The following is a 16,591-nucleotide window of genomic DNA, read 5'->3' as shown; positions in this document are numbered from 1 at the left end:
GTCACCAACTTCAGGAAGATTCATAAGAGGGTACAGAAATCATCATCTGGTTTCTGGCATCAAGGATGCACAGTGACATTTAACAAAACAGCAGACCTGCTCCAGAGGGCATGAGTAAGGGTAGAAGAAGGGAAAATAGCCCTGTTGTAGGTCCCTCTGTGTGGTGTGTGGCACAGGGAAGCAGGCACAGGACTTGTGGGAGTAAAAAATAGTAAAAAATGCTACTGAAACAAGCCAGCCCTTAGATTGTGGGACGATCCACAGCCAGCAGTAGAGTTTAAAACAAATACATCACACAAATCTTTTTAGTCTACTAATGTTACACGCAGGTTGAAAATCCATGATATTTTTCATCTTAATATGGCAAGAATTTGAATTTTAGGCATGTAAAGTGCAATTTCACTTAAGTTATAGCAGTTGCTCCAAAAATGTGCAGATTCCCTTTGGACACAGCCACCCCTTCCCTGTCTCCATGTCCTGGCTTCCCTCTCTCTTCTGCATAGCAAGGCACCTGTGGTCTGCACATCCCGGAGACAGTGCCACGTGAAGAAGTGTGAGGAACTGCACAAAGGAGAGCAAATGTGTTGCCTGCCGCTCCCCACCCCCTCCCCCCAGCCTGCCCCGTGTTGACAGCTGTGGTCCTTGACCTGAGCTGGTGGTTGTCCACCCCAGCTACCCCAGCTACATGCTGGGATCTTTTGAAAAATGCTCATGCCCAGGCCCTACCACGTCAGCATCTGCAGCTGGGCATCTGCAGCTTTAAGCGGATGCAGGGTGGCTCGGCATGTCCCAGGGCTGAAGATGTAGCTCTTCTGTCCTCTGTGCTCCAGATCCTTCCCTGTGGCTGCTGACATTCTAGGGACTGAACAGGAAGACATGGAGGGGTGTTTCCACACCCTCATCTTAAGTCAGATACTCCCCTCACTGTCCTGGCTGTATAGTTTCCTAGGGCTGTAACAAAGTACCAGCTACGGGGTGGTTAACAACAGGAATTTACTCTCTCACAGTCATGGAGGCCAGAAGTCTGAGACATAGGTGTGGGTAGGGCTAGTTCCTTCCCAGGCTGGGAGGGAGGATCTGTTCCAGGCCTCTCGCAGCATGGGGTGGTTGCTGAGTCTTGGGTTCCTTGGCTTGTAGATACATCGCTCCGATCTCTGCCTTCGTCTCCACGGGGCCTTCTCCCTGTGTCTCTTCACATCTTCGTCCCTCTGTGTGCCTGTCTGTTTCCAAATCGCCCCCTTTTATAGACACCAGGCATGTTGGATCAGGGCCCTCCCTAATGACCTCACTTTAACTTGATTACATCTGCGAAGACCCTTTCTCTAAATAAGGCCACATTCTGAGGTGCTGGGAGTTAGGACTTCAACACATGAATTTTGGGGAAACAGAGTTCAGCCCACACTACTGTCTCGGCTCACACCTCAGACCCCAGAGCAAATTTTAGTACAGGGATACGTGCCAACTGGGCTTTGGAGACGCACCCTTCCAGGAGAGAGCTCATACTGCCAGGGTTCCACATTCTTAGGAGTGCAATTGACCAGGGGAGGGGTCAGTGTGCTCCCTTCGTCCAGCCTTCCACTTCAGCGGAGGAGAGAAGGGGGGATTAGGGTAATTCAATGTAACGGGTCCTCCCAGACCTTTTTTCCTCTGATCCAAATGTGGGAGCCCCACAGTCATATACCCTTCGGGGACTCCAAGGTTAACCTACCACAGAACCCAAAGCAGGTACATATAGATCAGAAATACCTCCTAGGTACCCCACCCCCAAGCTGAGGCAGCCTGGTCTGCTCAGAGCCACCTCATAGCCTGAGGTGGGGGTCCTCTGCCGAGGATCCCCCATCCCTGTGCTCAGAGCATTTCCCCAGCAGGTACCATTTGATACCTGGGGTAATTAACCACATGGGCACCACTGCCTCAGCCCCACTGGCCAACTCCAAAGTCATGTCCAGCTGGTGTTCATTATTCAGTTGTTGTAACACATCCTAATCAGTGATTTTTCATGATCTGCCGCATTTTGCAGGGATGTGAATCGCTCCAGGAACTGACATTTATGTCCTACTAATGTAGCATATTGGGTAGTTTACACATTCACACGTACCCTCCTTTTTCATTCCCTTTCCAGTCCTAAAACTCCTACACACAGGCTCCCCAACTTTAGGTCATTGTAAAAACTCTCTTAACGATTTTTCATAATAGGTGATTGATTGCATCTAAAGAGAAAAGTTTTTAAAAATTATTTCCTGGCAGCTTTGACCAGATTAAATCCAGCCCATTCCTTGGAAATCTCCAGCTTCTCCGTGTCTGCTACTTAACCTGGGCAGAACAGATAGGATAAGGATGTTGATTCCTAAAGTCAGGCCCCATTAGTGGCCTCTGAAAGAAATCCAGGCACCCTCCTTTCTCCATTAAGTGCTGATTGCACAAAGATTCATAGGCAGGTCTAGGCCAGGCTTCTCAACGCCTCAAGCCATGGTTATTGGCATGCCTTCCATTAGAAGAGCAAACTGATACTCTTTATCCTCTCCTTTGGATAAACATGAGTGGTTATTTGTGTATCTTCATGGCTATTGAAATGCTTATTGGCTATGCCTATTACGAAAAGAATAAATTGCTAAATTAAGTATAAAGCTCCTCAGAATCATGATCAAACCTATCTTCTTTCAACGTCATTAACACCTACATGCAAATGGCAATGAATTTCACATGCTAGTTTGAAATACTACTGACCTTGCTGGGCTTCAGTTAATAGGGTGTTAAACTAATTTGTGAAAGAGGAGATGAGTGGGCTTTGGCCTCGCTGCATTAGCTTGAACTTGATCTTTAAGAAATCACTGCTGTTGAAATTATTGTTGCTGCTGGTGGTAATTTTGTTTTCTATTCCATATTCCACTACCTGGCATCACGGACAAATAGGTCAAATCAGACAAAATTGAGGTTTTTTAGGTCAAAAACGATCAAGTAGCTAGTTTCATATGGCTTAGGCTAATATGTATACAATACAATCTGATATTATAAAAAAACTTACTCCCCAAAGGCCAGATATTACGGAAATTTCCTCAGAAAGTGAATACCATTGTTCCCAGGGTACTTAATTTGGTTTTGCCAGTGTGAGGCCCTTTCCGGGTACTTAATACCTCTATACATTTGCACCCTTCTTGATGAAGGGGAGTGGGCGGGGCTGTGGGCTGCAGCCACTTGCACGTGGTTTGACTGGACAGTCAGTGATATTAACCTCCCCTGGGCTGGGCACCGGATGATGGTCCAGGCTCATTGCTTCTACCATCATAATCTTTGGTGTGTCTCATCTTGAAAATTCCAGTTTTGAATGAGCCAGATTCCAGTTGTGTTTCTCACGTGGGGGATAGCCATAGCATGCTGAAGTAGTAAGCCAGCTGTCGTCAGAGGCATTCGAGCTAACCTTTTCTCTTTCTTATGTCGGACTCGTCGCTCAGGCATTTCACCCACAGCCCACCTGACCAGCCCCCTGTGCTTTACTCTTCCAGGAGGAATTTTAAGGAAAGGCGCAAAGCTGTTCTTCCGCCGGCGGCATCAACAGAAAGAGCCAGGCATGAGCCAGTCACACAATGACCTTGTGTTCCTGCAGCAGCCAGAGGGGGCCCGGAGGAAGGGGACTACCCTCAGCAGGATCCTGAACAGGAAGCTGCTGTCCAGGCACAGAAGCAAGAATACCGTGAACGGCGCTCCTGTGGAGCACTGCACGTAGAGCTGAGGCCAGAAGACATGGGCCCTCGTGAACACCAGGACACAGCCAGAGTGCCGGCCAGCTGTCAGATGGCCCCGCTTTTCTAGCTTGTTTTTTTCCCCAACAATCTAGTCTTTAAAAGGGAAAAAAAAAAAAAAATCTGAGTCTCCAGCTAGGAGGCTTCCCCAAGAGAACTGACAAAGCCCAATTTGCCACCAGATGCCAAAGGAGACTTGGTAATCCCACAGCTTGGGCTGTGCTCAGTCTAAGAGTTGAGGTTAAATATTAAAAGGAGGTTTACATTGTGCATGAAATAATATACTCTAACGGACTGTGGAGGAGCAGGCTTGGGGAGTCAGTTTTACCCGTTCTATACTCTAACAAGTATTGTTTGGGGTCCATGCCTGGACCATGTTCCAAAGAGGAGAGGCCCTTCTGTGCTGTCACTGTGAAAAGAAGGGATGGGTCACCTCTCCTAATCTGCTGCTTCAAATTAAAAAGTGCGCCTAGCCCTGAGTACAGGGAGGTGGGACATAGGCAGGATTTTTTGATAGAGAAACTATGACAGGAATGGAAATGCCCTGACAAATATAAGAAGACGCTGCCTTTGATATTAGCCATAGAACGTGACACCTTATGCAATACTAAATATGTCCTTTGTACATTACACTGAACACTTTTCTAAGTTTACTTTGATCCTTCTTGCCAGTGGGAGATATATGAATTCTTATGTGGTTTTCACATTTTTCTCTGTCGTGTCAGAAGCTCTACTAATACCGGTGGTGCAGTTGACGACGCAGATATTTTTTTCCTGTCTGGCAAGCCTGTCAAATGAAGTTAGAAGCAATAGTAACAGCTACTAGAACATGGTCACTGCACACAAACAGGGTTTTTGCCAAATATTGCCAATAGCCAAAACAAAGTACTCTGAGGGCAATAGAGGAGGTTATCTTGTGTCTCAGTTGTCAGTCTTAGGAATGAAAGTTTGATGACAAATGGGCCAAACTTGCGTGAAATTCCTTTGATGAGCTCTGCAGAATTCTGCTGTGAACAGTGCTCCTGGACACGTTTCGGGGTGCCCTTGTTCTGCTTTCTAGTGGAAAAGGTGATAAACTCGGCACGGGACTTTGATATCTGTATGCATCTTTCAAACCACTTTCCTCATCAGAATGACTGTCTGCTTCTGTTCATTCACATTCTCACACTGGTCCACCCCTTTAGAACGTACCACTTCCAGTAGACACACTTATTAAAGAGTGACTGTCACTGGAGTGAAATGTTTTGACAGTTTAATAAGATTCATTTTCCTCCCAATAGGACTTTAAATGCTGGTATGAAAACCTGACTTCTGTCACGGATGTGAAATGGGTGAGTTCCTTCCTGCAGGCTCTTTTGTTAATCCTGAAACATTAAATATTTCAGGGAATAGAGCCATTGATGAACAAAAAGCTTTATAAAAACCAAAATTATAGATTTTTTTTCCTTTTGAGGGAGAAATTCAAAAACTATATTAGGAATTTCACTTTTTCTTTTTCTTTTTTAAATAAAGATGACCGGTAAGAGGATCTTAACCCTTGACTTGGTGTTGTCAGCCCCACGCTCTCCCAAGTGAGCCACGGGCTGGCCCTAGGAATTTCACTTTTAAAGGCACATTAAAAAAATTCTTAGGTGTTCCAGGAATTATTAAGTGACTTTTAAAATGACTTTTCCACCATGCTTTGTTTTCAGAGATTATATTCCGATTTTAATCATTGTAAAATAGCACCTGGAATTCCAAATATCTGAGGGTACTTCCAAAAGATTGTGGAAAAATAGAAGTAAAAGATAATATGAATCTTTCCATGAATTTTTGGAAGTACTCTCGTGTAGTAATACCAAGTTAGTCCCCAAAGTTAGTAATCACTACAAGTCTTTTGGAACGGATGGTCACTTTACTGTTTTGTTTTATTTGAAGTAGTACTGCTCTTTGTCATGTGGGAGAATGAACCTGTGACATAAGAATTGGTTCTAAGAAAATATCATGCAGCAGGATTTCAGACACTGATCACAAGTCTTTAATAATTGTTTTTTTTTTTTAATTTTGAAATTCAGGTAAACTCCATTTATTCGTGTTAATCCAGAGTTCTGGATTAAGCTTTCTCAATCTCAAAAAAAAAAAAAAAATGTTTTAAATCATCCCATTCCCAGATTAACCCATACGCATTCTGTTCACTGTTTAATACCTACATCTAGGGCTCCACTTCCTATAGACGCAGTCATGACATCTAATTACCTTTTCTGAAGTTCCAGACAACACTAACATAGCAGGGAGTTTCAGTACGAGGAAATGAAAAAAAAAATTAGGGTAGCACTGGGAGGAAAGGGGCTGTATTGATACTGTGAATGTTTCTTTTCCAAAAGCTGTGTATCCAGGTTTGTTTTTTCATGGTGTAGGGTATTTATGTTAATGTCATTACATTTAAGGATTGATTAAAATTATACACCAAATGCTGAAAATACTAATGTGTAAATCATCTTACCTCTTCTACAAGCTTTAGTCACTTGAGGGCTTTTGTTTTTGGATTTTGTCTTGATGAAATGTTTGCAGGGTGGTATTCTTAAAGCGATTCCTCATGAACACTGATATTAACGTGTGTCTGTATCTCTGGAACCAGGTGCTCTCATGTTGGTTTGAATGAGCTCACAACCCTCCCATCTGCTTTAAGGATATGTCTTGTTTTCTTTGTGGAGGAGTGAAATGGAACTTTAAGGGGGGTGGGGGGTGGTGTGTGTGCGCATTAATGTAGCAATAACAGAAGTAGTGGTTCCCTTGTTCCAGATGAAAACCTGCTGTGAGGAAGAGGCTTTAGGCAGAGCACTTTATTTTAATCACGTTTCAAGTTTAAGTTCACAACCAGCCCTTGATTCCTTGTGATTGCTACTTGGCTAGTCACTGCCAACCAGTTACAGATTAGGCACCCTTCTAGATTGTTGCCAGGGTTTTACTGGCAACATCTGTAGGAGAGAGTTGTGCATTTTCTTCTTGAGCAGAAAGGGAAAGATTAATTTACACTGCTCCCACCAAAAGCGGGTGTTTTCTGGGTAATAAATTTGTGGCTCTTGATCTTGAAACTTCAGAATACAAGGTGGTGGGCGCTGGAAGTCAGAACCTATATCTCTGTCTGATGGAAAACGGTCTCGGTACTGGCATAGCGCTGATGCACAGTCTCTCTGCAGCCCAAAACCAGTCAAGTTGTGATTACCAAAGCAACTGGCACGGGGAAAAGGATGCTGTTAAATCTTACGACTCAAACTCAGGTTACATTTAGTTCATTATCTTTAGCATTCCTGTTTTATGTGCAAAGAGAATTCAAAACACATTAAACTGCTCAGTTCATCGAGCTCACGACTACACAGTAATGTATCATTTGTAATTGTGGCTTATAGTTTGGATTTACCCCCAATGTCATGTCAAACCGGCATTTAAAAGAGAGGAAAGTGAAAGGTTTTCCAGGCCTGTGGACAGGTTTGGCTTGATGCTGAAGTGATACATTTAAACGACAATGATTGTATTCCTCGGTAGCACTTTAAAAACAGATGACAGTCCTACACCAAGCCTTGTGCGGGGCTCTGGGTGGGTTCCCTTGGAGAGGGTGTGGCGGGAACATGAGCAATCTTTGAGAGAAATAAATGTGCACATGGAACACTATGCTCTGAGTTGTTTTTGCTGAGTCCTGTGCTGTCTCAAAAGTCTCCCAGGGTCTCTGAACTACCTATGTATTGTCTTTCTTTTGTCATGTCACTGCACATGACCAACCATAATGGCCAATGGACATAAAAGAAGAGGCGACCACTGCCTCCGTGTCTGCATCCTCCTGCTTAGTTCTTGGCAAAGGACTTTCCTCCTGACATTCTTCTGTGACGTTGAAGCTGTCTAGCATCCTGTCTAGGCCTGGGACTAAACTCATTTCCTATAGAAAGCCAGCATTTCCAGTGAACTTTCGGGATGTGATGAATTGCAAATGCTACGAGGCAGGGGCTGGCCTGGCCTGGGCACAAGGTGGCCCGTGGGGGCACATTTGGGGAGTGATGGCAGAGTGTAGGGGGTGGCTGTGGGAGTGGAATGGGAGGGGCTGCTGTGTGACACCCTCCCCACCATCCACAGGGACCTTAAGAGGAGCACTATCCACTTGGGGGTGAAGGGAAAGGGTTTGTCCATCCATGAACTCCTGTTGTCAACGGCCCACCCCCGGAGGGTACAGAGGGACAGGTGCCCAGCTTAGCCATGGGTGTGACAGTGTCTGTGCTTGTGTGGGGCCTCACTGTGGTTTCTGCAATGAGGGTGGGGGTCAGAATCTGGACTGGTCACAGATGTGTCCTGCACGACCCCCTGCAGACCAGGAAACTGAGGCATCCATATACAACGGTTTTCAACTGGCATCCATCAGTGCAGGCATCGCAGTTCAGTTTCTGTTGCTTCCTTCAGTGTCATTGCCCCTGTGGGGCCCAAACACCAGAGCATTTGGAGAATTGGTACATTGGAGAAATTACCAGATGGACCCACCCCCTGCCCTTCCTCTCAGCTGTCCTGCCCTCCCTGACTGCCCGCTAGACACACTGTGTAGACGGCTGCTGTCACTCACCTTTCAGATGTGGACTGGTCACTCAGGAGTAGTTACCTATGGTAAGAAAGCCTCAGCCCTGAGAGGGACATGGATGCCTTCCAGCTCGGATTCCAGATCCTCAGCTTGACTTACTGGACACTGCAAGGTGGGGGCGGCGATGCATTTTGTTTGGAATTAGAAGTGTTTTAGGACCAGGTGATGGAACTGCTGCTTCTTCTGTGTCAGTGTTGTCTGCTTTGTGCCGACACTCCAGGAGGAGTCTGGATTGAGTTGCAGGAAGGCCAAACTTGTCCTAATTTACCAAATTTCCAAACCTGATCTCCTGCTGATCACCTCTAGGTGAACAGTGTTCTTGCCAGTCCATCTATACTGCTCAAATTAATCCACCTCAATCACCCTTGGTCATTCTGGAATGTGGACCCTCATCCCCAGAAATTACCCCACACTGTTCTACTAGTCTAACCAAACTCAAGCTCTTTCTTCTGCAGGAAGTGGCTTCGGCCATCAAGGACAGCCTGGGGCACTTGCATCTGCGTGTTTTAGCTGCCTGTCTCCCAGGCTACACTGCCCTGGGTCACTTAGCCTCTCCACTCACTCCCTGGCGAGAACATAAGTTCCTGCACCCCTTGGGCTTAGTGTAGTCAGTGCCCCCAGTAGAGCAGTGATGAACTTCGGCCGATCCCTCCTACGTAAGCACACTGGAGGATTTGCCTACACTCATCCTTACTCCTCCCACCCAGTACCCAGTGGCAAGGACGGAGCAGGGGATGTACATTACCTCAGGCATCCCTACAAATACAGGGTGCTGTGTGTTTATGTCAATAAATAGTTTATAAAAAAGAAAATGCAGATCACTCAAAAAAGAGTGCCAGACACCAAGATCAATGACATAGGGCAGTGATCTCCCTGGAGAGAAAGCTGTGGAGGCCAGACCCTCCTTCCCAATGGTACCCTAGGAGCATCAGCTGTCATACACTGACCACAGCTCACCCTGGGTCTGTACTATGACTGTCCCCAGTGGAAATTGCTGAGTTGTACCCTGCACATGACAGGCATTCAGAACTAGTTGCGTGTATACCTATATATCCATATCAATGTCATCGATATCGATAATGTAAAGGTGGATGCTTAGGTGCCCTGAGAACCCTTACTGAAGGGTTATCAGCTGGCATTATTGTTGCTATACCAGGTAAGGCACCATATCAACTCCAGAGGATACAGGAATTTATATTCTAGCTAGGTAGCGAGCATAGCTTTGATACAAAAGTTAGATAAAGACTCGAGGTCACAATAAAAGAATTTTTCAAAGTGTTTTATATGTAGTAACTAATACACTCTTTGAAACAACTCCATGACTTATGATCTATTTCAGCCTTACAGATTAGGAAGCTGAGATACAGAGTGGTTAACTTGCCCAAGGTCACACAGCTGATAGGTGGCAGAACCTTTACTGAAGGAATGTACTGAACACATTGAGAGTTCTTTTGAAGATGTGGTGACCCTTGTAAAAATGAATCTCACCCCTGTGCTGTCTGTATTGATACAAGAGCTGGCTTAAGGTAGAGGTCTTTTGTCTGCTTTCACTTATTAGCATTTGCTGTGACCTGTCATGTCCCTGTAAACAACATGCTTTTGTTTATGTATGCTGAGATCTATTTAGCGTGCAGAGTCCCGGAGAACCAACCACTGGGGCATTTTAGAATTGTGTTATGTGCATGTGTCAGGATGAGGTGTCCATTAGCTGTAGAGGTGCTGGAGGGTGAGCAAAGACCTGAATGAAGAGATGGTCATGGGAAACCTGTGAAAGTGTGTGAAGGTGGAGGGAAAAAGTACACAAGACCTTGAGAACATGCTTGAGGGACAGAAGGAAGGCTGGAGGGAGGCGGAGATGTCACTGCTGAGTGGGGTAGTGGTCATGTCCAGGTTCATTCAGTTATCCTCCCTGATATTTGGTTATGACTAACCTCACACATACACGATTTATTTTATACATACACTCATACAAGTGAATCTGTGGGGCAAATTTCTGCATGTGGTATTGCTGAGTCAAAGGCTATGTGCATTTGGAATTTCTATGGATCTCAACAGATTGTCTGGATGGAAGCTACACCAATTCATTTTTCCACCAGCAAAGGATGAGAGAGCTGCAGTTTCTCTAAAATTATGCTACTAAACTTTAAAAAATCTTTGCTAATCTAATAATCAAGATCTCACTGCGATCCCATTTTTTTTCTGTTATTACGGTACAGTGGAGTAGTTTCTTGTGTGCTTGAGAGCCACTGTGTTTTCTTTTCTGTGAACTGTCCATAGACTTTGTTCACTTTTGTACTGGTTTTTTAATTTTTCTTATCGATTCATAAGGACTTTACATATATGAGGGAAATGAGACCTTTTGGGTATTGATTTCAAATCATTCCCCCATTTGTTATTCCTCTTTGACCTCATTAATGGAGGTTTTTGCCAGGCACAAATGGACAAGACAGCTGACCCTCAGCATCCGAAGGGGCACGACTAGATTGAAAGAGCTCCCGGGTCCCTTCTCTATCTAATGTTTTGGGATCGCACATACATTTGATGGAGCGGGTCAGGAGCCCACAGGAGCCCTCAGGGCTCAGGAGGAGGGAAAGAGGCAGAAACACTCAGAGCCAGCCACAGAGTGTTTTGCGCTGTTCGGAAACTTTTCACTGGGCAGCTGGGTTACTGGTTTTGGGTGTGGATTTCAGGAGACCACTTGGCCTAGATTCAAACCCCAGCTCTGCCCCTCACCAGAGAGCTGCTGGGCCTCTTTCTACTCCATGAACCTGTTGGAGGATAGAAGCAGTGAGTGAAGCACCTCAACTCAGAATCATCGTGACTGGGCAGCAAATCCCAAACCTGCTCTAGAGAAAAATCCGACCCCTTCCAACACCACCACTCCTCTCCCCCCACCCCAAATACGTTGAGGTCCTACCAGCCATTAGTGGAAAGGTAAAGGGGCTACCTGTGTGGGCTACCCACGCCTGGCTGCTGGAGGCCCCCTCTAACCCCGGGGGAAGGGCAGCTGTAACCTGCCCCGCTCCCCCGCCCTGGCCCCGTCCATGCCTCCCGCAGCTCTGTCCACGCCGGCAGCGTTTGGTGCGCGCCGCCCGCTGCCCCGTCCACACCGTCAGCGCTTGGTGCACGCCGCCCACTGCCCGTCCACACCGCTCCCTGCCCCGTCCACACTGTCAGCGCTTGGTGCACGCAGCCCACGGCCCGTCCACACCGCCCGCTACTCTGCCCACGCCGCACCCTGGCCTCTCGCCCCCAGCCCCGCCCAGTCCACACAGCCCGCTGCTCTGTCCACACCGTCAGTGCTTGGTGTACGCTACCCATGGCCCTGTCCCATCTAGACCATCCACGCCGCCCGCAGCTCTGCCCACGCCCCGAAGCTCCCCACGGTCCACGCTGCGTCCCGGCCCCACCCAGTCCATGCCCCCCGCAGCTCTGTCCACGCCGTCAACGCTTGGTGCACGCCGCCCACGGCCCCGTCCCATCCACCCGGTCCACACCGCCCGCTGCTCTGCCCACGCCGCACCCTGGCCTCTCGCCCCCAGCCCCGCCCAGTCCACACAGCCCGCTGCTCTGTCCACGCCGTCAACGCTTGGTGCACGCTGCCCGTGGCCCTGTCCCATCCAGCCTGTCCATGCTTCCCGCTGCTCTGTCCACACCGTTAGCGTTTGGTGCACGCCGCCCACAGCCCCGTTCCATCCACCCGGTCCACACCGCCCGCTGCTCTGTCCACGCTCCGAAGCGCCCCACGGTCCACGCCGCCGGCGTCCCCGCCCCAGCCCGGTCCACGCCGCGCCCCTGCCGCAGACTACAACTCCCACAACGCCGCGCCACCGCCCCCCGGCTTCCGGTGCTGCGCAGTTTCCGGAGCGGATCGCAACCCGGAGTCCGGATCCGACCCCGCTCTGCACATTCCAAAGGCAGGTAAAGCCCCGGGCCCCGCGCCCGCCGCCGCCCCGCCGCGCGCCTCCGCCCCGCCGCGCCGCCGCCCCGCGCCCCGGCGCCCCGCCCGCCGCGCCGCCCCCCGCCCGGGCCCCGCGCCGCCCCGGTCCAGCCGCCATGCCGACTGTTCTTTGTTACATTCGCCGGCTGCGGCTCCGCGGGCGATCGGAGTCAAAACCCGGCTGGATTTCCCGGAGCCGCTCCGGGATCGCCCTGCGCGCCCGCCGCCGGGTCCCGCCGCCGCCGCGGGCGCTCCGGGCCGGGCCCCCCGCCCGCCGCCCCCGTCCCCGGCCGGGCCCCGGCCCCCCGCCCACTGCCCGGCGCCCACTGCCCGCGGCCACGGACACGGCCACGGCCCGGCCCAGCGCGGGGCCTCGCTCGCCCGTGGGCGCTGCGCGGGGTCTCCGCCATCCCCGGCCCCGCGGCCCCGCCCCGGGCGCCCTGGTCGCCGACGGCCCTCGCGGTGTCGCCCTTCCTCGTCCTCGGCGCGGTCCCCGGGAGGCGCGCGGGAGCGTCCCTGGCCCCCACCCCTCGATTAGAAAAGCAGGGTCGGGCGATGGGACTCCCCAGGCCCCCCTGCGCTTTATTTTCTCGAGCCTTTGGTGGCGGAGGGAAGCTAGTGAGGTGGATGGACAGGTGACACGTGCCCGCCCTCGCGTGGGCGGCCGCTCAGGGAAGGGGTGCCCGGCCGCCCAGGTGAGGCCCGGCCCCCGGCGCGGACAGATGGGACCGGGACCACAGGCGGCTCCGCGGGGAGGGAGAGGTTCGCAGTGGGGCTCAGTTTTGAGAAGATGAGCGAAAACTCATTATGGAAGTACTATCTACCAGGTAGTTATAGTTACTATGTATCCACCTTCATTAAACCCCTAATGTAGGGGACGAGGCGGGTTTTTTTTCTTCCTTCTTTACCCCCGACCCCCATGCTCAGAAATTGTTCTCCCCAAAGGTAGTTTAAAACGGTAGAAACAGGTGTGTGATCAGAGACACGTGGACCTGTGTATGGATTTAAAGCTGCCAACGCTCGTTTTAAAAACCACATTTGCTTAAGCCAGACTCGACAGATGAATTTGGAGAACCCAGCCTGGTTCCTGAAAGTATTTTTAAGGATTTGGAAAGTAAAAAGGAGCAGCTTGTTTTGTGACAGACCTTAAAAGGCAACAATGACAGTTCTCCATAGAGCGTGCAATGATGTGAACACTTTGTTTTTATAAGTGAGGTAACCCCCCCCCCCGCACCACCACATTTTTTTCAAACCTGGACATTTTCACGTTCTCCACATTTTCACTGCTCCACTCTGCTCCCGATTTCCTTGACATCCCTGCCTTATGGTGAATGATTAAGAAATAAGAGTAGCAGAACTATAGTTTGGATTTTCAAACGGGAGTGCACTAAACTTTCTCTTTTATTGAGTTTGTTTTGCTTCTTATATCTGTGATTCATACTTTTGTAGAAAAGTTGCCAGCAAACAGTACACTAATATGTTCAACTTCGGAAGTAGACAGGACAGTTATTTCCCCAGAGGACAAATAAATTTAAAAATCAACCACTGTTGCAAGGCTAATTGCTTGTCTTAGAATAACTACATTTGAGAAAGAACTGTGTTCACTTAGGATGTCTCTGTGATATCATTTGTTCAACACCATTATCTGTGCAGAAGGCCAGGCAAGAACATTCCTGTCATTTTGCAGATTTAAGAGAGATTTAAGGCAACTGTTTCTTAGACATGTCATTTCAGAGGTTGAGCTGCTGCCAGAGAGAGACAGAGACAGGGAGAGATGAACCCCGGCGGGACCGAATAGGGGGTGCTGGCAGTAGGATGGGGTCACAGAGGGTCAGGGAAAGTCCAGAAATGAAAACTCTTGGGGCATGGGAAACCACTTAATTGGGCCAGAAGAAAGCACTGTATACAATGGGAAATAAGATTAGAAAGAGAGGTTGCAGCCAGTTTACAGAACTAACTGCCAGTGCCAAATTCATGAGTTAATAGGCAATGCATGATTGCTGTATTACGCTATTTCTTCCTAGTGTTGAAAGCTTGCTCAAAAAGATCTATGTAGTTATATAGATATCTGCTGATAGAGATACAAATATAGATATCAAAGTAGTGATGGAGGAAAAGAGGACTGTGGGATGGAAATGTTTTGGGAACCATAGTTTTATAAGGTAGTGACATTGAACTGGAATTTAAAAGTTGTACCTGTGCAGGCTGGCAGAGGAAACTGAGGCCCATGGAGGAGCGATAACTAATTTGAGCTTTCTCACATTTAGTAAATGGCAGGGTTAGACTTACACAGTGGTCTCTGGCATCTAGTCCTCTTATAGCAACCAGGCCCTGCTCTTGTACTGACCACCTAAAGTCTGTGTAACGGACCGTAGTTCTTTAGCATGTTAATATGTGCAAAAAGTGCTCTTTGCCCAAGTACGTTCAGGAACTGCTAGGCTCAACACATTTCAACAGAGGTTTTTATTGCAGGACTTCTCAGGGCCTTTGTTGTGCCAATGTCTATCACAACTCCAGAGGGGGAGTCCGTAGTGCTTCACAGATTTGGGCAAAAAATCCTTCTCTACCCACCTACTAGCCCCACCCACAGATTCCCTCCCCCAGCTTCTTTCAGGACTGTTCTGCAGCACATATTTTTGTAAATAACTCTAGTTTGTTTGCTTTTTCCTTTTAGTGATTTTTCCCTTAATGCTTTTAATGTCTTGAGGGCATGCGTCCAGGGGGAAAGATGTCCCTTTTGCTTGAACAGAAATTCCTTGTATCCTTAGACTAGTGCTGGCTTCTGATCTCTTGGGATGTGACTGGTCCAAATTAAGATAGGCTATAAGTATAAAATACACACTTGTTTGCTAAGACTTAGTATTAAAAAGTCTCTTTATAATTTTTTATATTACATGTTGAAATGATAATATTTTGGATATATTGGGTTAATAAAATGTTATTAAAATTGCATATGTGAATCTGAGCAAGATTTTTTATGGCTATAAGCAAGATTGTTCTAAAATTTACATGGCAAGGCAAAGGAACTAGAATAGCTAAAACAATTTCGAAAAGGAATAAAGTGGGAGGAAACATTCCACTTGACATTAAGAATTGCTATAAAGCTACAGTAATAAAGGCTTATTGATTGATCTCTACCAACTGTGGTGTTGGTGGAGAGAGACACGGAGATCAATGGAGCAGAAACCAACCCACATAAATATGGTAACTGGTTTTTGACAGATGCAAAAGCACTTCAGTGGTGCTGAAGCAGTTGGACATCAATAGGCAACTTCAACCACAAATCTTATATGAAGATTAACTCAAATTGGGTAATAGATTTAAATGCAAAACTTAAAACTATCTGGCTTTTCTAAGAAACACAGGAGAAAATCTTTGGAACCCAGGGCTTGGTGTAGAGGTAGACATGGTACCAAAAGCTTAGTTCATGAAAGGAAAAGTCAATCATTTGGACTTCATCAAAACTAAAAACCTTTGCTCTGCAAAAGACCCTGTTAAGAGGATGAAAAGACAAGCTACAGAAAGGGAGAAAATACTTGCAAACTACATCTGACAAAGGATCTAGATATATAAGGAATTTTAAAACACAACAGCAAAAAACAGACAAAAAACCCAGACAGTCCAACTAGAAAATGGGCAAAAGACATGAAGAGACATTTTGCTGAAGAGGATTTACAAATGGCACATAGTACGTGAAAAGAGGTGCAATGTCAGTAGCTGCTAGGGAAATGCAGATTCCAACCATGGTGAGACACCTCTACACCTTTACCAGAATGGCTGAAACAAAAACCAAAGGCCACACCAGGTGCTGGGGAGGGTGTGGAGAAACTGCATCTTTCGGACGTTGCTGGTGGGAGTGCAAATGGTGCAGCTGCTTTGGAAGACAGTGTGGTGGTTCCTTAAAAATCTAAAAATCCTCTTAACATGACCCAGTGACTACACTCGTGGGCATTTATCCCAGAGAAACAAAAACACGTTCACAGAAAGACCTGTCTATGGTTGTTCATCATGGCTTTATTTTTAACAGCCCCAAATGGGAAAAGACCCAAGTGCCCCTCGGTGAGCAAGTGGGCGGTCACACAAGCTGTAGCATGTTCACGCGTGGAATATTACTCGGCAGTAAAAAGGAAGGAACTGTTGGTGAGGTCACATCATGGACAGAGTGCAAGGGCGTTTTGTTCAGTTTAAAAAAAGCCATTCTCAAAAGGTCACGTGCTGTCTGATTCCATTTGTATGACATTCCTGAAATGAGAAAATTGTAGGGATGAACAACGGATTAATGGTGGCCAGAGCGAGGGCTGGCAGGGGAGA

The 16,591-nt window shown here is 47.7% G+C and overlaps 2 protein-coding genes across 4 annotated transcripts in view; both read left to right on the top strand.

The window, feature by feature from the left end:
- Nucleotides 1-7,391, top strand: part of C2CD2 (C2 calcium dependent domain containing 2) — a 55,417-nt gene extending 48,026 nt beyond the window's left edge. Inside the window, exon 14 of the mRNA XM_063109626.1 lies at nucleotides 3,504-7,391. Within this exon, the coding sequence (XP_062965696.1) occupies nucleotides 3,504-3,724 (221 nt within the window). The 3' untranslated portion in view covers nucleotides 3,725-7,391. The remainder of the gene's footprint in view (nucleotides 1-3,503) is intronic.
- Nucleotides 7,392-12,198: 4,807 nt separating this feature from the next.
- The window catches only part of PRDM15 (PR/SET domain 15), a 64,536-nt gene continuing 60,143 nt past the window's right edge, over nucleotides 12,199-16,591 (top strand). For 2 of the 3 annotated variants that reach the window (XM_063103465.1, XM_063103454.1), the window contains exon 1: nucleotides 12,199-12,257. The gene's annotated coding sequence lies outside the window, so the exon portion shown is untranslated. Of the gene's footprint in view, nucleotides 12,262-16,591 lie in introns of all 3 variants that reach the window. The other variant, XM_063103457.1, reaches the window with a different exon arrangement.

Source organism: Cynocephalus volans, chromosome 1 (assembly GCF_027409185.1).
Source record: "Cynocephalus volans isolate mCynVol1 chromosome 1, mCynVol1.pri, whole genome shotgun sequence".
Classification (NCBI taxonomy): Eukaryota; Metazoa; Chordata; class Mammalia; order Dermoptera; family Cynocephalidae; genus Cynocephalus; species Cynocephalus volans.
This window is presented reverse-complemented; position numbering and strand designations above follow the sequence as displayed.